This window comes from Jaculus jaculus, chromosome 18 (genome assembly GCF_020740685.1).
Source record: "Jaculus jaculus isolate mJacJac1 chromosome 18, mJacJac1.mat.Y.cur, whole genome shotgun sequence".
In the NCBI taxonomy this organism is placed as follows: domain Eukaryota; kingdom Metazoa; phylum Chordata; class Mammalia; order Rodentia; family Dipodidae; genus Jaculus; species Jaculus jaculus.
The window spans coordinates 59,510,467-59,534,564 of NC_059119.1; the positions used below are offsets into that span (position 1 = coordinate 59,510,467).

Genomic DNA, 24,098 nt, shown 5'->3' on the forward strand with positions numbered 1-24,098 from the left:
AGCCCTCGCACTCACCAGCGCACGGCCCCGACCAAACGACCTGCGCCCGGAAGTGACGTGTGACGGCAGCAGCGGCTCCCCGCTGCATGATGGGAGAGTGTGTGGAGTGGGCGGGGGGTCTCCGCGGAGGAGGAGGAGGAGGAGGCGGAGGCGGAGGCGTCGTCGGCGGAAGAGGGCGGAGGGTAGTGAGATGGGGGTCCCGCTGCAGCGCTGAAACTCCGGGTGGGCGTCCCCGGCGCTCCGACGCTGACGGACGCGGCCGGCAGCCCCCCGCCTTCCGTCCGTTGTCAGCGGCCCGGCGTCCTGAAACACCGCGTCCTCCCCGGGCCTGGGGCCCGGGAGCCATGCCCATCGCGGCCGCCCCGGAGGAACCAGGTGAGCGCCGAGCGCGCCGCTGCCCGAGCCGCGCGGGCCGGAGCCCTCGGGCCGCCCGGCCCGGTCCCGGCGCCGTGGCCTGGAGCACCTGCCCGCCCCGGGAGTCGGGGCCTGCGGGCGCCGGGGCGCTGCGCTCGGCGGCGGCCGGAAAGCGCGTGGCACGGTCCTCGCCCGTGCCGGGACTCCTCGGGCAGGGGACCGGGCTCGCCCTGCCCGTCGGCCGCCGCGCCCCGTGCCCGACGCTCCCTTCCCGGAGCTGTCGAGAAGTTTTTTCGGGGGACAGATGGTGGTGGTGGTGGTGGAGGGCACGGCTCGGGGCTTCCTCCTTCCTCCCTCGTGACAGGTGTAAACACGTCCTCCCCGCCGGGGCCCCGCGACCTCCCTCTGCACCCGGAGCGTGGCTGCCGACGAGGGTCTCCCGACCGAACCCTCCAGCGGGCAGAGGCGTGTCCCCCCCCAAAAAAGGAAAAGCTGTGTCCCCTTTTTGAGGGGACCTTTGCAGTGTGCCCTGCTTAAATCTGTGTCTCCTCCCAAACTTGAACCATTCTTGAAAGCACCCGGCCGGGGCAGGTGCAGCGTGATGCTTGCAGCCAGGGGACACTTTGGGGGAGCGGGGGCGGAGGGCGTTCTTTTTCCATGCGGAAAGTAAAGAGAAATAGGATGGTATCTTTTTGTTTGTTTGTTTTTCCTTGTTGGCTTATTCAATTTTTAACCTGATGTCCCACTGGATCTTCTGATGGGGGTGCTGATAAAAGACTGACTCCTACATGTAAATATTTTACTGGGGAAGGGGCCATGTAGCAAGTAGAGGTTCAATTTCAGAGTTCTCTTTCAGAACGAAGGAAAGTAAAACTACGCATAAACTTTTCTTACGACATAAGTCTCCTCCACGGGTTGTATTGTAATACTCGGGAGTTTTGGGATTTTTTTGGAGGGGGGAGGCAGCAGGAACAATTTATACTTGATGTCACATTTTATTATTGCTTTCAAGTTAAATTTAGAGAACTGTATGGTAAATTCCAGGGGGAAATAAATATTTAAGCTTTATGGTGTTATTTTAATCAGTCAGCCCAAGTTTACCCACATTTATTATGCGCCTAAATGCTGACTTTTGTAGTTACCATTTTTAACACTTTTCAGGAATGTATTTGTTTAAATAGGGCATCTGTGGTAGTAGTTTTTTATCCGTGGAAATATTTCACACAAATAAAAACGTTGATCCAGCATAAACATTTCTAGTCCACTAAATGACACCTACTAGGTGCTTATTAGCTGCACTTACTCCTGTCTTAGTATGTGTAGTATTACGTTCGGTCTTCAAATATTTTATATATGTGTGTGTGTATATGTATATATATTTCATTTAAAAACCTTGAAAGAGAGCTGGACATGGTGATTCCCAGCACTTGGGAGGCAGAGGTAGGAGGATTGCTGTGATGGAGGCCAGCCTAGAACTAGAGTGAGTTCCAGGTAAGCTTGGGCCAGAGTGAGACCATACCTACAAAAAAAAAAGTAAAACAAAAAATCATAGAAAAAAATTTCACTATAACTCAAAAAATATGTAAAGTGCTTGAGTTTTGATATTATATGATCTTTTGGCCTAAAAACTAATTCTGTGTCAAAGAAAAGTTTATATATTCATTGATAGACTTTTTTTGCAGAACTTTATTGTCTATGAAAATCATACAGTCTAGATAAATCTTATTTTAAAACATTATTTAAATGTTCTTATTTTAACCTGTTCTACCTAGTTAGTAAAAAAAAAAATATTAACTAGATAAGAAACATAGTAAGAGTTGAGTAGTGGATAATTTTTATGTTGTATGAAATCCAAAATGTCCCTCTCAACAAAGAAGTCTTTGAATACTATCTCGTTGAGGACTTGTCCCTCATTTCCCCAAATCTCATGACAGGAGACTCCCAAGTGTGTGTGTGTGTGTGTGTGTGTGTGTGTGTGTGTTGGTTAGGAGTAACCCAGGGCACTCTGCTCACCAGGCACATGCTTTCCCACCGACCTGGTACCCCCCAACCCAGCAAGATACTTGTGAAGATGCATTCTGTATAGAGGAGTAATTTAATCGTCCCAGCAACCCTGTAAGGAAGTAGGTAGTAGTTTCCCCCCTTTTTCAGAGGAAATTGAAATAGTAACTTGCTTAAAGCAAGCAGCAGTGACAGAGGCAGGACATAATATTCCATTTATGTAGTTTTAAACATGCAAAGCTATACCACTTCTTTCCTGGGATTCATGAAGTATGTACCAAGAGGATAAAAATAGACAGAGACAGGGAAGTTTTTGCTTGTCAGTAGCATGTGGGAAACCCTGGGTCCAGGCCCAGCCCTGCGGGGGAAGGAAAGCATGGGAGCCATGAACAAGTTAACAGTTACTTGTGGCTGGCGGGGGCCGGGGCCCTGGGGAGCCAGGGAGGAAGCATGAGTCTTCACATGGACCCTTGCTCTCCTTACAAGAAAATCTGAAGCATAGGAAGAGATTAAGATGGAACGCAGGAGTACAGTGTATATGTGAGTATGTCTTATCTCCTAAGCTGTGTTGTATCACTCTGAAATCCTCCACAGTAAAATAAAAAATGTAAGCACTTCAGAATATGTGAAGCATTACTGTCTTTCAACCTTGGGTTTGGGAAGAAGCAGTGTTACTTTGAATTGACTTTATTTTAAAGTATAAGGAGTTTCTAACTTAAAAATACCTGTGTTATGGGGCTGGAGAGATGTTTCAGTGGTTAAAGGCACTTGCTTGTGAAACCTGATAGCCTAAGTTTGATTCCCCAGTGCCCAAGTAAAGTCAGATACAAAAAGAGATGCATGTGTCTAGAGTTCATTCTCAGTGACAAGGCCCTGGCCTGTTCATTCTCCTTCACACTTTCTCTCTGTGTGTCTCTCTCGTTTACAAATGAATAATCAATAAAAACATTTTAAAAAAAAAAAACTTGAATGGGGCCCTGGAGAGATGGCTTAGTGGTTAAGTGCTTACCTGTGAAGCCTAAGGACCCTGGTTCAAGGCTCAATTCCTCAGGACCCATGTAAGCCAGATGTAGAAAGTGGCACACACTTCTGGAGTTTGCTTACAGTGGCTGGAGGCCCTGGCGCACCCATTCTTTATCTGTTTGCCTGTTTCTCTCTCTTGTCTGTCTGTCACTCTCAAATAAATAAATTAAAAAAAAATTTTTAACTTGAATTGAGCCGGAGAAATGGCTCAGTGGTCAAGGCACTTGCCTGCAAAGCTTAACAACCTGGGTTCAGTTCCCCAGTACACACATAAAGCTGGTTGTACAAAGTGGCACATGCATCTGGAACTTGTTCGCAACAGTTGGAGGTCCTGGCGTGGTCATTCTCACTGTGCCTCCTCTGTCTCTGTATACTTGTAGATAGATAAATAAGTATGTTCTAATGATTTTTTTCTTTCTTTTTATTTATTTATTTGAGAGCAACAGACAGAGAAAGAGGCAGAGAGAGAGAGAGAGAATGAGAATGGGCGCACCAGGGCTTCCCTTGTGCATCTGGCTAACGTGGGTCCTGGAGAATCGAACCTCGAACTGGGGCCCTTAGGCTTCACAGGCAAACGCTTAACCACTAAGCCATCTCTCTAGCCCAGCAAGTATTTTTTTAAAACCCTTGAACTAAGACTTAATAGCTCCACATTTAAAAAAAAAAAATTGCTAGCTTTTTCAAGTTCCTCTGCAGTAACCTCTTTTGCTTGCTTTCTCCTCACTGCTGCCACACCAGTTCTATATGACACCGCTGGTTTCTATTTCTGACCATATGCTGGGGTATGGGCTCATAGGTTAATGGATTAAGACAATTTTCTGGGAAAGGGGAGGAGAAAAAGTCAGAAACTGTTCAGTGTGGAGGAAAAGTTCCTATGAATCGTAAACAAGAAATGTAAGAGAAAGAAAACAGACTTAAGACGCCATCTTCTTATTAGACACTACCACCACTATTCCATATAGCTAACTTTAACGCAGGCCTTTCAAAAATAAACTAAATATATAAACATAATAAAAAATAAATGTAAACAAAAATAAATGTCTATATGTTCACAGTTTAACTTATAGGCATTATAATAGTGAATAACTTTCAGAGAGAAATTACATAGTAAGGATAAATGTCCTATAGTTTTTAAATATATATTTTTTAATGTTTTTATTTATTTATTTGTAAGCAGAGAGAGTGAGAAAGAAGAGTGATACACAGAGAGAGAATGGATACCAAGAGCCTGCAGGCGCTGCAAATGAACTCCAGATGCATGCGCCACTGAGCACACGGCTTTACATGGATACTGGGGAATCGAACTCAGGTTGCTAGGCTTTGCAGGCAAGTGCCTTAACTGCTAAGCCATCTCTGCAGCCCGCCTAGAAGTTGTGTTTATGCGAATACAACATGTTGTCAATGATTTCAAGTAAACATGTGCTAAGGTGCCATCTCTTCTTTCATCTTTGCAAGTGTTCATCCAACACCTGCTGTCTCAGGCCCCTTTGTGGGAGGTGGGAATGCCAAAATGCACAGACAGTATTACAGTCTGCCCTTAAGAGAGCTTTGATTTCTCATGTGCGTGTGTACACACGTGCATACAAACCTGTTTGTGTTTAGAACAGACAGAGACAGCAGTAAGCTAGCGGGCGCTGTTCAGTATCCTGAAGAGCATGAATTGGTTTGGGGGATACGGAAGTGCTGCTTTTGTACTTTGAGCCAAGGCCTGGGTGGCAGTTATGGGAAATTGATGAGGCTTGCTGTCTGCTGCAGGGTGGGGTTGAACAAGGCTTGAGACCTGAAGGAAGTGAAGAAACCTAGGGGAAGATGGGTAGAGGCGACTGTATGCTCGTATTCATACAACAGTGGCAGTGAAGTGTGGTGTTGCTAGAAAAGCGTGAGCCAGCAGGAGAGCACCAGCAGGTAAAACAGCAGATAGGAGGTGGGGGCAGGGTCGGAAGCCCTGTGTCAAAGTGCTAGTGACTAGCTTTTCACTGTGGGCAACAGGAAGCCATTGCAAAGCTACCACATAAAGGTGTCAGGTTGTGGACGTTTTGGAAGGCTGTGTTTAGAAAGCATGTCAGGGATATGTGAAAGATGGGGATGTGGTTCGGGGACGAAGCATGTCCGTAGTCCGAGGGCGTCCGAGCACCTGTGCTCGCGCCGGGCGTAGTCCCTTCCACCTCTGCCCTGATGCAACAGTCCACAGCAGTGTCAAGAGCAAGGCCACGTAGGAAGTGGTCACAGCGATACAGCCGAGAGATTGTGGTGGCCGGAACTAAGGTCCAGCGCCAGAGGTAACGAGAAGTGGTAGAACAGTTTCTTGAGTTGAACCTCTAATAATCAGTACTATCGTTAAATTTAGAAAAGTTATAAAGGTACTGGTTTGGGATATTGTTTATAATCATAGAAATTGTTAAAAAAAATTGAAAAGAGAAAAAATTGAAGCCCATGCAACCAGTGCCCTAGCCTGCATGAGATTTTAATGAAACTCCTATAGCACCACACCTCAGCAGCACTGTGTGTTCTCCTTAGTAACTGTCATCTTTTCTCTAGCGATTCACTCCTTGGAATGCTCTTTCCAGGGGCTTCTCATTTTCACCACCCTTCCTCTCTCCAACCAAGTGTGGAGTGGAAAGGGGTTTCCCTTATTTTGGCTGCTGCTTGTGCACCAGTCAAGTTGGCCGTAAGATTCCTGATTTTCCTGGCTCCCAGCTCTGTGTGGGTGCTGAGGGACTGATCCTGAACGGGCCGGCTTGCAAGTAAGCATATTTAACCACCGCGCCTTCTCCGCAGTCCATTTTTTTCTTTTGAAAGAGGTACACAAGAGTGTTGTTGGAAATAAGCAAGGGCTGAGGAGGTGGCTCTTACATAAAGCGCTTGCTGGACTGGTGGGCGGGTGAGTGTCATTCCAGCCCTGAGAAGCAGAGATGGAGGCCTTCCCAGGGCAGTCTAGCCAGCCAGGCTTGCTGAATTGGAAAGCCATGGGTTCAAGTGAGAGATGCTGCCTCAGGAAACAAATCATAGCTTCATCAAGAAAGATGCCTGACATCAACTTCTGGCCTCCAAATGCATATACTTTTTTTAAAAAGTCACATTAAAAAACAAGGTCAGAGGACAACTTCGCTTTCGGGTGTCCGTCCTTGCTGTCCACCCCTCTTACAGCAAGGTGTCTCGTTGTCATTGTTCACTGCTGCATTTGCCAGGCTAGCTGGTCTACAGGCTTCCAGAAAGCGCTCCTGTCTTCCTATCCCATTTTACCATCCGCATGCTGGCATTAGGGAAGCCCAGTACTGCTTCGGCTTTTCACATGAGGTCCAGGACACAAACACAAATCCTGAGCAGCAAGCCTTTTACCCACCAGGCTGTCTCCCCAGCCCTTTTTTACTTCCTCTGTGTGTGTGTGTGTGTGTGTGCGCGCACCCGCAGACATGCACATGTGTGCAGAGGCCAGGGGCAGACCTGCCTCATCTCTTAACGCGCATTTCCCTAAGACGAAGCTCACCCTTTGTTTGTTGACTAGCTGCCCCGGAGCCTCGGCATCCTCGTCTCCGCCCCTCTCAGCCCTGGGGTTGCAGGCGTGCCGGGCCACGCTGGGCTCTGTATGCGGGCTGCGGATTGAACTTGTTAGGGCTTCACGCCTGCCCCTACCGGCTCCCCAGCCTCTGGCCGGGGTTTGAGATGTCCATGTACCCCCCTCTGGCTTGTGACCCACGGTGCAGCTCAGGTTGGCCTTGAATTTATAGTAATCCTCCTGCCTCAGCTCCACCTCCTCTAGTGCCAGAAGTACAGGCGTGCGCCTACACACTTGGCTCCTGAGCTCTCATAGTTAAGTTTATGTAACATAGATTTTTATACTCACACACACATTTATATGCAACCTAAATTTTTACACACACATACACATTTATATGCATGCCTTTTGCCAAAATATACTTTTTTTACTTTGCTTAGCCATTTGAACTGATACTCAAGGCCATATTCAAATTCTTCCCTTGTTTGCTCAAAAATGTGCATCTGATTTGGTAGAATTATTATCCGCTCTACATTTTTGTGGTTATTAAAACTATAAAATTATAGAACAATTTGAAAATGGTGGTAAAGAATTTTAAAAAAATGACGTCTTCCATGGTGGCAGGGACTCATCTGTTTTAATGTCTGGCCAAAGTACCACTCCAACTACATAGTAAAAAAAAGAAACCTCTCCCTTGGTCATTTTACTAGATTCAGAGAAACTGTTAACATTGTGATTTTCCCTGTTTTTGCCCCTGTGGACATGTATATCCTGCACACATATACCTTCTTATGTATGAATCAAATTGCATAATTGTTATTTTATTTTTTGGAGATAGGATCTTATGGATTTTGGGTTGACCTCAAACTTGCTGATGTAAAAGAGGATGGCCTTGAACTTCTGATCCTCCTATTGCCAAGTACTGAGATTATAGGCATGTACCACCACAACCAGTCTATAGCACTGTGGGGACTAAGTCCAGAATTTTGGTTTTTGCTTTTTTTTGGGGGGGGGTGGTTCAAGGCAGGGTCTTGCTCCAGCCCAGACTGACGTGGAATAAACTGTGTAGTCTCAGCTAGCCTTGAACTCACAGTGATCCTCCTCCCTCAGCCTCCCGAGTTGCTAGTGTAAAGGCAAGCACCACCATGGCTGGCTAAAATAAGATTTTTTTTAAATCACTATGTAGAATGCCATTGAGTGGGTTCAGGATGTTTTCCTCCTTCTCACTCATGGGATTTTTCCACGTTGTATTATCACAGAAGAGATCTGGCCAAACAAATTTGTACATAAATACTTGACCTTATCTTTGTAATTTTCATAAGGTTAAGTCTTAGAAGCAGGGTTACTACATCAAAGGGAAAGCCTGCTGCAGCAAGTGGCTCTAGTAAAATCACTTCTACCAGTGGTGGTTGAGTGCTCGTCTTCCAACTGATGGCCAGTAAATGGATAGTTAAAATTATTTTCCTGAGCAGGGCATAGTGGTGCAGGCCTGTGATCACAACACTTGGGAGTTGGAGGGAAGGAGGACCCAGCATTTGGGCTAGGCCTGGAGAGATGGTTTAGCAGTTAAGGTACTTGCCTGTGAAGCCTAAGGACCCATGTTTGATTCTCCAGGTCCCACGTAAGCCAGATGCACATGGTGACATAAGCACACAAGGCTGGACATGTGCACAAAGTGGCACACGCATCTGGAGTTCGGTTACAGTGTCTGGAGGCCCTGGCGCACCATTTCTCTCTTTCTCTCTCTTGCATTAAAAAATAAAAGGGCCAATCTGTTGGGCTTGCCTCAAAAATAAGAAAGTAAACAAATAAATAAGAGTTAAAGGCTATCTTTGCCCACGTAGTAAATTCAAAGTCAGTCTAAGCTACATGAGAACTTAGCTTAAAAAAAAAGAAAAAAGTGAAATCATTTACCTGAATTTTTACTTTGGATTTAGGCTTTTCAACAGTATTAGAATGTTTGTATAACCTAAATTTTTTTCTGCAGGACTGAAACCTGAGATATATACTTGATAGATTTGAGGTTAAACTTAGTACTGTGTTCTTTTTAAAAATAACTGATTTTTAAAAGAAAGCTCTTAAGTATAGATAGTATAACATTCTAGAACTATGTCACCCACTGTAGTAGCTATTAGTCGCATACGCTATTTAATGAAGCTAACCCAAATATAAGTATAAAACATGGTATATTTTAAAAATTAGTATAAATGCATCAATAATGTTTTACACTGATCATCTGTTAATATTTTAGGGCTGAGGAGATGGCTCATAGTTGGAGGTGCTTGCTTGCAATTTCAATTCCACGGTGCCCACATAAAGCCAGACATGTGCAATAGCAAGAGGCCCTGGTACACCCATATTCATTCTCATTCCTTCTTTCTTTCTCCCTCCCTTCTTCCCTTTCTCTTCTCTCTCTTTCTCCCTTTCTTTCCCTCTCCTTCCTTCCCTCCTTCCATCCCTCTAGTCCTCTTTCTCTCGTATATTTTTTTTTTTTTTTTTTTTTTTTTGGTTTTTCGAGGTAGGGTCTCACTCTAGCCCAGGCTGACCTGGAATTCACTATGGAGTCTCAGGGTGGCCTCGAACTCACGGTGATCCTCCCACCTCTGCCTCCCGAGTGCTGGGATTAAAGGCGTGCGCCACCACGCCCGGCTCTCTCGTATATTTTTTTAAAAATAGTAAAAAATAAAAATAAATTCGGTAGGCAGAGGTAGGAAGATCACCATGGGTTCAAGGCCACCCTGAGACTACATAATAAGTTTCAGATCAGCCTGAGCTAGAGTGAGACCCTACCACCAAAAAAAACCCAAAATAACAATAATAATAAGCCAGGCATGGTGGCTCTTGCCTTTACTCACCAGTTAGGCTGGGCTTGGCAACCAGTGAGTTCTAAGGATCCCGCAGGCTCCACCTACTCAGCGCCTGGGACTACAGGCGTGCCTGCCACGTCTGGGAGTTTGCACGAGTGCTGGGGATTGAGCTGGGCTCCTCCTGCTCGTAAGGCCAGTACTTGCTTTATGTGCCCAGCTCTCGCCAGACCCCTTTCTCTTTCCTGTCACCACCCTTGCTTGTACTCTGCCCCAGCTCCGGGAAAAGAAAGGTGGGAGTGAAGGGTCCTGAGTGAAGTGCCTTGGATAATCTACATCTGTTTATCTAGCCTTGAAAGGTGACATACACATTGATACAGCTAAGCTGGTGCTCTGGGAGTTTCTCCTGCTAAGTGCTGTGAGCTGTAAGCATTCAATTTTTGGGGGAAGAACACTCAGTGTTTGCTTCGGGAAATTCTAGAGGCCATCTTTACCACTGCTACAAAATGTGAGCCTCACTGTGGTTCAGGTAGATGATAACAGTGTGCATGAAAAAGGTCAGGAAGGAAGCAGAGAAGCCACCTACCTCTCAAGAATCGGCTGGAATACCCTATTTCCCACATTTGAAAAAATCCTTTCTGTTTTGACCAGACACCTTTTGAAAAGCTTTTATTCTTAAACACTCTTTCCTCTTAAGACACTTGTGAAAAGTACTGACTTGCATTTGCCAATTACCCTTCAAGACATCTTTTAACAGACTATTATTATTATTATTATTATTATTATTATTATTATTATTATTTGGTTTTTCAAGGTAGGGTCTCACTCTGGCCCAGGCTGACCTGAAATTCACTATGTAGTCTCCCGTGGCCTCGACCTCATGGCGATCTTCCTGCCCCTGCCTCTGCCTCCCAAGTGCTGGGATTAAAGGCGTGCGCCACCACACCCAGCTTAACAGACCATTATTTTGAGTTGGTATACATGTTATGGTCTCAGTCCTTCATTTGGCATATCATCAGGCCCACCCAAGCCTATGAAGGTATATAAACTTCATGTACGTTTTGTGGCTACACATGTTGTTCTAATGACTTACTCTTTTAGGGGTCTATATAGAGTACATATGTTGTGTGGGTGTGATGTGATGTGTGCTTAGTGTATGTGCATGTGTGTGTGCAGATGCATGGACCCTGTACATACACTTTTGGGGACCAGAGGAGAACACTGGGTGTCCTCTTTGTGGTTCATCCACTTGTTTCCTAGGAAGATGTCTCTCACTCATACCAGGGCTGTTATAACTAATTTTTGTTGTTTTGGGGCAGCAGGGCCTCAGCAATTCTCTGTTCTTTCCCCTCTGTTCCCCAGAACTGGGGTTTGTAGATGTGTGGCCATACCCAGCTGTTTCTATGGGAGTTAGGGAATCAGGTTCTAGTGGGCTCAGAACCTCCGGCTTTTGCAGGAAGCACTTTAACTGACCACTGCACTATCATGACCCTCGCACAACTAACTCTTTCAGTGGCCTGCTTAAATCTAGAGTCCTGTGAATGCTTGTGCCAACTAAGCAGACATCAACTTACATATTTGGTATAGATCGAGTAGTATTGAGGAACAGACGGTGAAAGCTAGATTGTAATGATACTGAGAACTGACCTAGTATGCTCTTGTAGGTTTCAAACAGCTTTCCAACTACATAGACCAGTTTATACTTCCAGCCAGAGTGATTGTAACCATAAGGATTTTGTTTTAATGTGAGTCATTCTAGTTGGTGAATAAAGGTATCTTATTGTTTGCTTGTTTGAGGCAAGGTCTGGCTGTGTAGCCTGGGCTAACCTTGAACTCACTATGTAGCCACAGCTGACCTTTAACTTGGGTCTCTTCTATTTCAGCATTCCAACTACTGGAATTTCTAGGCCCAGCTCTTACTGTGATGACATGGGGGGGGGGTGGCTTTTGCAAAACGGGCTCACTGTAGCTCAAGCTAACTTGGAACTCTCTCTAGCTCCTGGCTGGTCTTACTAAAGCTACCACAGCTGGCTTTTTTTTTTTTTTTTTTCTTTAAGCAGCGTCTCACTCTAGCCCAGACTGACCTGGAACTCTAGTTCAAACTGGTCTCAAACCCATGGTGAATTTATCTGTCTTCCTCAGACTCCTGAGTACTAGGATTAAAGGCATGTGCCACCACCTTGGGTGCTTTTTTTCCATAGGTGCTGGGGATCTGAACTCGGGCCCTCTGCTTGTGTGTTGAGCGCTTTCCACCTGATAGAGCCAGCTCCTCAGCTCTTCTGTTTTCTTTGTGACTTTGAAGCAGAACAGAGTCTCAGTTTCCCTGCTTTGACTACTTTTAACATATTCTACTACCCAGTAATGAGACCTTTGTGTCAACTGTTTGTGTTTACTGTGGCTTGACTATTGCCTGCTGCCAAGACAAGTAGTCCTACGTATTTGTTCCTTTCTAAGAGACCTTTGAATGAGCAAGCCAACAGTAGCAGCGTGAGTGCCTGCCCTCGCCTACTTGTCCAGGGTGTGTAGTAGGAGTTAGCCGGCTGGTTAGCACTCCTTATGAAATGCAGTGCTCTAATAGGAAGGATGAAGAAATGGTTATGGAGAGTGCTGTATTCTAAGCACAGTATTACAGACTCATCTACCCTCCACCCAGTCCTGTTAAGAAGCAAGTATTTAAAGTCATTTTTTTCTGTATTTGGAGGGGGGGAAAGGTAGATTATCAGGGATAGGGAGAATGTTCAGCAAGTAAGAATGCTTTTCACACAGCATGTGGGCCTGAGACCACGATTCAATTCCTCAGCACCTATGCATACATGGGCATGAACACACACAAGTCTAACCCTAGACCTGTGGGAAGCAAAGACTGGAGTGTACAGGGCCTGTGAAGACAGCCCAGCCCCGGATCCGTGAAAGGCCCAAAGTAGCAAACACGCAGACAAGCAACAGAGGAAGATGCCTGATGGTCTCCTGTGGGCTCTGCACACACAGGGCACATGCATCTGCACATGCACCACACCATGCGTACTGCACACACAAAAACAAAAGATTATCTAAATCAAATTTAACATGTAAGCTCCTCAGTAAGCTTGGAGCTCAGCTACTTGGCTAGGTTAGCCAGCCAGCATGCCTGGAGGTCCTCCTGTCTCTGCCTTCCAAACTCTGTGATTACAGCCTTGTGCCACTGCACCCAGCATTTAAGGAGAGTTGTTTTGCACCCAAGAGAAATTTCTGGAAAGGTTTGAGCCTTCTTCACACTGGTTGATTTGCCACAAGTTAATAGCAGTGGCTGGCATATATCTTTTGAACTGTTTTGTTTTTGGTTTTGTTGTTGTTTAGTTTTTGGTTTTTCAAGTTAGGACTTGCACTAGCCCAGGATGACCTGGACTCACTCTGTAGTCTCAGGGTGGCCTCGAACTCACAGCACAGCGATCCTGCCACTGAGCTCTGCCTCCCAGAGCGTGCACCACTGCGCCTGGCTTTTCTTCTGAGCATTTCTAAAGGGTGACTTGAGCCAGAGCCAATGCCTGCTGGGGAGGACCATTTAGCAGAATGTCAGTAGGTGACGCAGGACTGAAAAGGAAGAACACACCGTCTGCACGGCTGATAGAGCGAGCCTGTGCAACCTAGCAGAGGAAGTAGAGAGCTGAGACCTTGCCAAGATGTGACAGGAAGAGAAACTACTGCTTCCTGTGTTGTTGCCTTGGTTACAAATGTTCTGGTTCAGATTTTTGTACTTGTGTTGACATTTTAGTTTTGAAATAGACTTCAAATTTTTTTTAAATGAGCCAGTAAATATTTCTGTTTTCCAATAATGAAAGGTTGTAGGGGGAAAAAAACACAATAGTTTAGCCGCAGACAGATTTTGTTAAAAATATCACACATTGTTCTTTAAAAACCAGACACTGCTGGTCATGGTGACTCATACCTGTAATCCTCACACTGAGGAGGCACAGGCATAAGTTTCACGTAAGTCTTGAAACAAGGCCCATTGGTACAGCCTATAATACCAGCCACTTTAGGAGACTGAGGCAAGAGAATTGTAAGTTTAAGGGCTATCACAGAGTGATTTCAGGGTCAATCTTGGCAGCTTTGTGAGACCCTATCTCAAAAAAAAAAAAAAAAAGTGGAGGGATGGTAGGCCTTGATATCTGTTACTGCCTGGCATATACAAGGCTCTGGATTCAGTCCCCATATTTCAAGTAAATGAATACATAAATGTGTAAATACAACTTAAAGTAGCCCCCCCCCATAAAAAGAAAAGCTAGCAAAACTATGGAGGTAGCAAATAAATGAGGGTTGCCAGTACACAGAGTAGGGAAAGATCTGTATCTTGACATTAGTGTTACACAAAACTCCCTAAGGGTTAAAATTAAACAAAACTATGTATACTAAATAAAAAGCTACTTTGTTTTTAGAAATAGTAAAACTCGCCAAGCATGGTGGTGCATACCCATGATCCCAGCATTCAGGAGGCTGAAATGAGAAGATTGGGCATTCAAAGTGAAATCCTGTCTCAAAGTAAGAAGTAAAAGCGGAATCAGATCTATTAGTTGGAGCTGAAGGGATTTGGTAAAGGTTTGCCATGCAAGCATGAGAGCCTGAGTTCAGATCACAGCACCCACTTAAAGCCTGTGTGTGGCTGTGCACAGCTGTAATCCCAGCCCTGGGGAGCGGGAGACAGAAAAATCCCCGGGGCTTGCTGGCCAAATTGCTGAGCTCCATGTTCATTCAGAAACTCTGTCTTAGAAAAATAAGGTAAGCAGTAAGACCCTACTGCTGAAGACTCCATATACTTGGGCTGCAAGGCCACTGAGAAATCCTGCTGGAACTGAGCTGATAACCTCCTCCCTGTAGACCAGCTGACAGAAAGCTGGAAGAAACCATTCTGCATGCAGTTCAATGGGGGAAAGAAATCACCAGTGAAGATACTCAACAGTGGACACTGCAAGCCTTATATTTGGCCAGCCAGGCCACATGAACCAACGGGTGCAATAGTGGCACATCTGTCATGGTGGAAGCCAATTGCCGTCTAACTGGACTGGAGGAACACTCCATGGGAGGGAATATATCCCTGACACTGAAAACATACAATGGGTAGCCATGAGCTTAGGGGTGTAATGTCTGCTGCTGTCTGGCTAAATGTATATAGTATGCTCATCAAACTGACCAGTGAGCGCTTCTCCTAATGTTCATACCCATATATTAATGCTACTCTCACTTTTGGTAGAGAACCTTCTCTTTTCAGATGGCAGTTACCTTGGAATGACTCAGAAGGCATCATGGTGCTGGAAAGAAGTGACTGGAGTCCTCAGCACTGCAATATCTCTATCACACCTTCCAAGGCTCAGGGTCTATTGCGGAAGAGGTGGTTGAAAGAATGTAAGAGCCAAAGGAAGGGCAGGACTCCTTACAACGTGCTCCCCCCAGACACAAAATGGCCTGGATATCCATGACCTCACAGTGCCTGACACTACCTACACAAGACCATCATAACAGGAGGAAAAAGATCATGACATCAAAACAAAAGAGAGACTAGACTGATTGAGACGGGGAGGGGATATGATGGAGAGTGGAGTTTCAGAGGGGAAAGTGGGGGTGGGGCGGGAGGGCATTACCATGGGATATTGTTTATAATCATGGAAGTTGTTCATAAAGAATAATTAAAAAAAAAATAAGGTGACAATTGAGGAAGATAGCCAATGGGGGCCTCTAGCATCCACATGTACACACATTCATATGATGACAGTACACACACACAAAGATATGTTAACAGTAATTTATAAGAATATACTAATTTCTAGTTTTCTGTTATACTGAACTGTACGAGAGGTCACCGTTGCTAGGAACTGTTTTAAGAATGCATGGGACTCTACTATTTTTGCACCTTTCTTTTAGTCTATTGTTTCAAAATAAGAAAATTTAAATATTAGGTATATTATATGCCTATATTCCTGGAAGGATTATTCATACTAGCCAAAAGGTGGGAGCAACCCAAGACTGCTGACACGTTTCTAGAATCCCCAAATTTCATTCATGTTTTGCTAGCCTCTTAATAAATGCTAAATAGAAAACAAAATACCAGTAGGCTAAAGCTGTGTAATCTTACTTAAAGAGAAAAATTGTTTAAAAATACAGAATAGTGCAGCGTTAATTTTCATTGGTTTTGTTGGTGGTGTGGTGGTGATAGTTTTTGTTTCTGTTTTTTGGTTTTGGAGAAAAGTCTCATAATGTGGTTTAGTTATGGACCTAAGGATGCTCATGAACTCTGGTTCTCCTGCCTCCAAATAATGTGCCACCACAACCAGCTAAATTTGAATTACTTTAAAGTAGCTTTGAGATCATTTTTGAAAGGTCTTGTATGTAATCTGTCTCCTCTTAAAAAATGTATGTTCTTTTTCTTTTTAAACAGGCATAAATTGATTATCGGGAAACAATGGAGCCAGACATCATTCGAATGTACTCTTCATCCCCACCACCACTGGACAATGGAGCAGAGGAAGAGGAGGACGATGAATTTGGGGAATTTGGTGGCTTTTCAGAAGTTAGTCCTTCTGGTGTAGGGTTTGTTGATTTTGACACCCCAGATTATACTCGTCCCAAGGAAGACTTTGTACCTTCAAACCATTTTATGCCAATTCATGAGTATTCAGAAAATGTGGATAGTCTTAGAAGCTTTAAGTCCATTAAAAATGGAAATGATAAGGACATCACCGCCGAACTTTATACTCCTGTGAAAGGACAATCCGATATTTTACTTTCTACCACCAGCAAAGAAACAATTTCATCTAAACCTTTAGAGTCGTCCATCGACGGCACGGAAAGTTCAGGAGATTTAAATAAAGCAGTGGAGCGGGGACCAAATGTTGGAACTTCCAAATGTGTCTCTCCAGGAGACTTTAGAACTGACACAAGCATTGTTCATCAAACCAAGCCGTTAGACAGTTGCAATGGTGAAAAACCTCCTTGTCTGGAGATTTTAACAAATGGGTTTACAGGTTTGGAAACTGTGAAACCTCAGGGAACAGATGATCTGGACGATGGAGCTGATTCAAAGGGATGGAACCTCCTTAGCACTCATAGCACTGAGTATAGTTTAGATTCTGCACCTAGTCCTGCTGAGGAATTTGCAGATTTTGCCAGGTTTTCTCAAAAGGAAAGGATACAACTAGGAGAGATAGAATGTGTGGTTTCTAATGATAGAGCTGCACTAACCGTTGAGGACAACAATAAGATTAACAGAGTCACCCAGCTGACGTCTGCCCAGGAAGTGTCTTTGGATGGCAGCTTTGGTGGTGAAGGAGACACTGATGGAGAAAATGAGGTTTGTGTTTCAGAGATCAGTGTAGGAACTGACAGAGGCCTCAGTGTTGAAGAACAGGGCCTTCAGACACTGCAACGGGATGAATTGCTAAATTTAGATGTTCAACCCAAGGCTTTGAGCTTGGTAAACGCAAGTGATAATTCTGAAGCCATTCGGAGAGAGCCATGTGAACCCAATGAAAAACCAGATTTGTTTACCTCAAAGCATGTTAACCTGCCTGTGGATTCTGTGACAACTTCTAGCTGTAATGAAGATGTTGGTTCTTCCAAAGAAGAAAATGAAAAGGTGGCTAGTTCCAAAAGCCCAAACATTGATCACACAGAAGCAGTTGTTGTGGATAATTCTGCAAGTACAAACAGTGTTGGTGGTAGTGACAACTTTGTGGCTTGCTGTGATACGAAGGAGGATGATTTTGGTGACTTTGGCTCAGCCGGTGGCACCACTCCACCTGTTGTCAGGGGTCCTCAAGAGTTGGTGAGTGATGTCATTCTTGAAGCATCCTCAGAGCACTCCCCACATTTTAGTGAAGCCAGCGATGATTTTGGAGAATTTGGGGATACAAATGCGGCTTCTTGCCAAGAGGAAATAATTACTGAGTCAGGACCGAAACAGACTTCTGATGGTTTATCAGAAGAATGTCAGCTGGCAAGAAAGTCTAGCAGGACAATCAACACACCTGTTTCACAACTGAAAAGTGGGCAGGACAGTGAGTTTGGAGATTTTGATTCTGTGCCAACTGCTCAAGCTGACGGCAGGGCCTTCCAGGACTCCGACGACTTTGCAGACTTCAGCGCGGCGGGGCCCGGCCAAGTGGCAGCAGGCTGGAGCGCCTTTGAGGGTGAGGGTGAGGGTGAGGGTGAGCGGGCCGGGTGCTCGTGGGCCGCTTTCGGAGACCAGCGGGCTTCGGAGTCTCTTCATCGGAAGGAAGCCTGGCAGCCACACCGGACAGCGGAGAACACCGATGCGGTGGGAACCTCTGAGATGTGCAGGGGCCCTTCAGCAACCTCCAAAGGACCCGTTGCTGGCAGCCATTTGCAAGAATCAGCCACTTCAGTTCAGGTATTTCCTGACTACTTCTATCTTATATGACATGTTAGTTGCCATGGAAACTCTTAAAGATTCAGGGCTGTGGAGATGGCTTAATGGTTGAGGCACTTGTTTGCAGGCCTGACAGCCAAGGTTTGAATCCCCAGTGCCCACAGAAAGCCAGATGCACGAAGTGGCATGTGCATCTGGAATTTGTTGGCAGTGGCAGGAGGCCCCAGTGCATCCATTCTCTCCCCCCCCGTGCCTGCTTGTAAATAATAATAACTTTTTAAAAATTAAAATAAGACTAGAGAGATGGCTTAGCAGTTAAGGCACTTGCCTGCGAAGCCTAAGAACCCATGATGGACTCTAGATCCTGCTTAAGCCAGACATACAAGGTGATGCAAGCAAACAAGGTTGCGCTTGCATAAATAGTGGCACATGTGTCTGGAGTGGGATTGCAGAGGCTGGAGGTCCTGCATGCCAGTTCCCTCCCTCCCTCTCCCCTCCCTCCCTCCCTCCCCCTTCACACTCTCTCATAAGCAAAAATAAAATAATGTTTCAATGAAGTCCTGTTAAAGGACTGTCTCTACAATATATTAATGCTTGCCTTGTTGTTGGTTAGTTATATATTTCACAACCCTGGAAGGATTTTTATCCCAATGAATCGAATACAGAAATTCATCAGGTTTTACTTTTGCAGTGGTTTTTTTTTTTTTTTTTTAAAATCAATGTAGGGTCTTATTCTAGCCCAGGTAAATAAAAATTAGAGATTGCAAGATACCATTAAGTAGAAGGGCTGGAGGGATGGCTTAGTGGTTAAGGCGTTTGCCTGCAAAGCCAAAGGACCTCGGTTCTATTCCCCAGGACCCATGTTAGCCAGATAGATGCACAAGGTGGCACTTGTGTCTGGAGTTCGTTTGCTCCCTCCCTCCCTCCCTCCCTCTCTCTCTCTCTCTCTCTCTCTCTTTCTGCCTGCCTCTTTCTCTCTCTTTCAAATAAATAAATGAAATTTTTTTATAAAAAGAAGAAGAAACATCTTAGGGACTACAGAGATGGCTTAGTGGTTAAGGCGCTTGGTTGCAAAGCCAAAGGACCCAGGTTCAATTCCCTAAAACCCATGTAAGCCAGATGCACAAAATGGCACATGGGTCTGGAGTTTGTTTGCAGCAGCTGGAGGCCCTTGTGTGCCCATTATCTTTCTTTCTGCCTCTTTCTCTCTCTCAAATAAATAAACAAAAATGTTTACAAGGGCTGGAGAGATGGCTTAGCGGTTAAGCGCTTGCCTGTGAAGCCTAAGGACCCCGGTTCGAGGCTCGGTTCCCCAGGTCCCACGTTAGCCAGATGCATAAGATGGCGCACGCATCTGGAGTTCGTTTGCAGAGGCTGGAAGCCCTGGCGCGCCCATTCTCTCTCTCTCCCTCTATCTGTCTTTCTCTCTGTGTCTGTCACTCTCAAATAAATAAAAATAAAAAATGAACAAAAAAAATTTTAAAAAAGATTCTTTAAAAAAAAATGTTTACAAAACAAAAGAAGCATCTTGGCTCAAGCCTTTATCATTGAGGAATAGAAAATGCAAAATGGCGGAGACAAATGTAGAGTGGGAGAAGAAACTGCTGGGAAAAGGTTGGGGAAGAAAGTTGAGGTAGAGCTGGCCATGGTGGCTCATGCTTTAATGCAAGCACTGGGTGGCGGGAGGCGGGTGGGAGGAGGAGTGCTGTGAGTTCAAGGCCAGCCTGGGACTACCAGTGAGTTCAGGTCAGGGCTAGAGTGAGACCCTACCTCGCAAAAAAAAACGAAACAAAGACAAGACAGTTGAAGTAGAGAAATGGGCAGCCTGTGCCGAGTATGTTACTGAGTAAAAGTGGATAAAGATTAAACCGACCCTCTTACCCTGTTATTTTAAAGGAAACTGCAATCTGTACTTTTCTCCTTGACCTGCAGATTCTGCTCTAAATAAAGTACATGAATGTTAATCTTGTCTTGTGACAGGATTAGATTCGTTAATATTTTCTTAAACTGTTTCTCCTAGTTGATACAGTATGGTAAGAAGGACTGCATGAAAACCCTCAACTGCTGATGACAATAAACACAAGGCATTAATGTAAAAGTTACTTCCCATTGAGTCTCCCATGGACTTATCTAACGTCCTGAACAGAATACATTTTGTACACAAAATGGTGGCAGACTATTCTGAAAATTGCTTAGAGTTTCTTAGAGTTCAGAAGCTCAGTTAATTTAAACAGCAAGAACAATTCTTTTGACGTCAAGCATTTTTGATTTCTTCCATTTTTCATTGTATTTGCCATGTAACACTGTCTAGAGCCTTTTTTTAATTAAGTACTTTCCTTAGCTTTCCAAAAAGATATAATTTCAATAAATAGATATTTGTTGAGTTTATTATAAAAAAAATTTTAAATAATGAAAATTCAAGAAGAAATCTTTGAAACTTGCAAAATGTTCTTAGTTAAATTCTAAGCTGTGATTACAGCAAGCAAGCCATATAAGAATATTGAAGCCAGGCGTGGTGGCACACGCCCTTAGTCCCAGCACTTGGGAGGCTGAGGTAGGAGGATCACCATGAGTTTGAGGCCACCCTGAGACTACAGAGTGAATTCTGGGTCAGCCGGGGCTAGAGTGAGGCCCTATGTTGGGGGAAGGAAGAAAAAAGAACATCGAGAGTCGGGTGTTCTTAGTCTAGCTGTGAGGCTCAGTGATAGAGTACTCTCACCGCGTATGCACGGCGCTGGTCTGGGTTCACTTCCAGCAGCAAGGAAACATACTCTCTTGTAAAATAATTTTTTTCTGAGAACCCTGAGTTCACTATCTTTCATTGTCTCGTAAGCATTCTTTTTTCTTGAGACAGGTACTCTCTGTGTGTGAGCCACCAAACCTGATTTCTTGTAAATAGTTTTTCAGCTAAGTAGTGGGAAAAGACAGATAACGGTCAATCAGAAGACAGGAAGAGGGCAAAACTTTGAAAAACAAGATGACAACCAAACCCTTATTTTCAAAGCAGTTTTTTTCCTGAAAGACCATTGTTTTAACAATTTTCTTAACCTCTTTTTAAATGTTTTTACTGATGTGTTTGAAAGAGACAGAGGCGGGGGCTGTGGAAGCGCCATGTTGCCAGTGCACGTGCACTCCAGACACATGCGCCGCTTCTGCACCTCTTCTCCATGGGCAGTGAGGCGTCGAAACCAAGCTGGCAGGTTTTGCAAGCAAGGGCCCTAATGCTGAGCCCCTTGCCCCTCTCTTAACCTTGGAATGTAACAGAAAAGGGTTGTTTTGCTCAAGTTAGCCTAGCCTAGAGAGGGTGGTCATCCAGTAATCGTGCTGCCTCGCCCTTCCAAGTACTGGGCCTTGACAAGTGCACACGACCAGTCTGCAGTCTGGATTATGGAGACAAGATGTCTGTTGGTTGTGTTTTTTTTTTTTTTTTTTTTTTTTTTTTTTTAATAGATGGTAAAAGAGGTAGTAAAGTAAGCATTGCATTTGACTCTGGTCTTTTGTCAGATTTTGAAATACTACTCTGGCTGCTACTTGAAAATTTAGGTCACTGGTAACTAATCTCTCTAAGGTTTCCTTGTAGAAAGGGAGGCTGCCAGAGACTCTTTGTTATTAAGCCACTTAACTGATAATGTTCCTGGAAAAGGTTATGAGTTGAAGGTCTCTTTGGACCTTTTAAAAATTAAGGACCTGGGGTTGGGAAGATGGCTCAGCAGCTAAGAGCATTTGTCTCTTAAGCACGAGGGCCTCTCTGGCTAGATACCACCAAGTTTATCTCCCCAGAACCCACCTAAAAAGCTAACCCCAGGCCCGGGGGTAAGGAATGGAGACTGGAGAATTCCTGGAGCTTGCTGACGCACAGTTGAGGGAGAAATCCTGTCTCAGGGAAACACGGAAGAGTGATAAGAGAGGGACACTTGATGCTCTCTGCTGACCTCTGCACACACATGCATACACCATAGCCCATTGCCCTTGGCAGTATATTAAATAAGCTGCTTCTTGTTTAAAAAAATAAGCTGGGTATGGTGTGTACACCTTTAATCCCAGGGCTTGGGAGGCAGAAGTCGGAGGATCACTGTGAGTTCAAGGCCACCCTGAGACTACATAGTGAATTCCAGGTCAGCCTGGGCTACTGTATCTAAAATAAATAAAGCTTGATGTGGTGTATGCCTTTAGTCTCAGCACTCAGGAGGCTGAGGTAGGTGGATCATGGTAACTTCAAGGCCAGCTTGGGACTACAGAGTGAGTTCCAGGTCAGCCTGGGCTAGAGAGAACCTGTCTGGGGGTTGGGGGTTAAAGAAGAAAACCTTTGGCGTATGCCATTTTGAGATTGTTACTGATACTTCACCAGAAAGTACACATTCTCGAACGGAATGTCCTCAGTCTGCAGCTTTAGTTGTCTGCCTGAGATTGTGCTTGCTTTACCCCGACCATGAACATTGAACTTCCAACTGAAAACAGAAGCAGTGAGATGAAGGGTGGTACTGATCATGACGGCTGAGACAAGAGGAGGATCAAGGGATCAAAACCTGCCTGGGGTACATAGAGAGTTCCAGGCTAGTCTGAGCTATACCATCTCAAAAAGCAACAGCAACAACAGAAGTAACGCGTAAGACTTAAAATTTTGGCCTATAGCTCTTTAAGTATTTGACTAACGTATCATTTTATTGTTTCTCCCCTCAGACATATTGATATTCCTGGTCTTTAATTGTAAAACAGAAGTACTTGATTAGGTTTGTCCAGAAATTGTACAGAAGAAACAAAATATTTTTCAGAGCATGTTAAATATTGCAATTGTATTTTATATAGCTGGAAATTAGGGTTTGATAACGTAACAAGTGTAGTAGCTTATACTTGATATCTTACTTAATCTTTAATACTGATGAGGCATATGGTGTCCTCTGTGGAAGATTAAATTATTCAGTAGATTTTGTGTCTCTTCTAATCTTGCAGTTAGGTGCCAGACTTGGTGCTGTCAGTACTACTGTTAGCATTAACCAGGTTCTTGTCCTAAGCAAGAAAAGAAAACTACCTTGAAATATGTTGGAGGAATTTTAAGTGTTGCTGCATTTTAGTGGCATAGGCCGAGAAGCTAGGGTCACAGGTGCCAGCCTTGCACATGCCTCTCTAAAGCTGAGCTACACTTGGGGACACTCAGCTCTCCGCGTCGTCTGTCTGCAGTGTGGAGGTCCGAAACAGGGTCTTGCCTGCGCTAGGCACCCTGCTTTGGAACCACATCCCAGCCCCGTTTATTCTTTCTGTACTCTATTTATAAAATAAAGGTGTGTCACGTACAGAGACAGAACCATTAAAGTGTGCTTGGTAGAGAGACAGAAAAGAATGCATTAGAAACACACTAGGAAATGCACAGCAGGCTGGAGACCCATGGAAGCTGATAGAGTTCTGGTCTGGATGTGAAGCCTGAGAACCTGGAGAGTAATAGGTGTTCCAAGCACCAGCAGTGTGAGGCCCAAGAGGAGCCAGCTTTCAGCTCTCCTCGGCAGGCAGGAAAAGGACTGATGATGTCTTTAGGCCGAGGCAGAGGCGTTCCCTGGTATTCAGTCATCGTCATCTTTTTTCTTTTATTCAGGTCTTTAATTGGGTGGAACTTTTTGTTTGTTTATTTATTTATTTGAGAGTGGCAGAGAGGAGGAGGAGGGAGGGAGAGAGAGAGAGAGAGAGAGAGAGAGAGAGAGAGAGAGAGAGAGAATGGGCACACCAGGGCCTCCATCCACTGCAAACGAACTCCAGACGCATGTGCCCCCTTGTGCATCTGGCTAACGTGGGTCCTGGGGAATCAAGCCTCGAACTGGGGTCCTTAGGCTTCACAGGCAAGCGCTTAACCGCTAAGCCATCTCTCCATCCCAAATTGGGTGGAACTTTTTGATGCATTAAACCATTGGGCAATGATTTTTGCTTTCCCAGGAGTAAATCTGGTTGAAAACAATAAAATGGTACTAGAGACATTCAAGGTCATGAAAGACCGATAAGAAATATATATGGAAAATGAAAAAGCTTGTACAAAGGTGAGACCCTGAGTTAAAGATGCTGGGCCTTGTGGTGC

At 44.7% G+C, this 24,098-nt stretch overlaps 1 protein-coding gene across 3 annotated transcripts in view; it reads left to right on the plus strand.

The window, feature by feature from the left end:
• The first annotated feature begins 245 nt into the window (after positions 1-245).
• The window catches only part of Aftph (aftiphilin), a 67,445-nt gene continuing 43,592 nt past the window's right edge, over positions 246-24,098 (plus strand). For 2 of the 3 annotated variants that reach the window (XM_004660082.2, XM_004660083.2), the window contains exons 1-2: positions 246-375; positions 16,088-18,058. In XM_004660082.2, the coding sequence (XP_004660139.2) occupies positions 16,112-18,058 (1,947 nt within the window). In that variant the 5' untranslated portion in view covers positions 246-375; positions 16,088-16,111. Of the gene's footprint in view, positions 376-15,037; positions 15,058-16,087; positions 18,059-24,098 lie in introns of those variants that run through there. The other variant, XM_045137530.1, reaches the window with a different exon arrangement.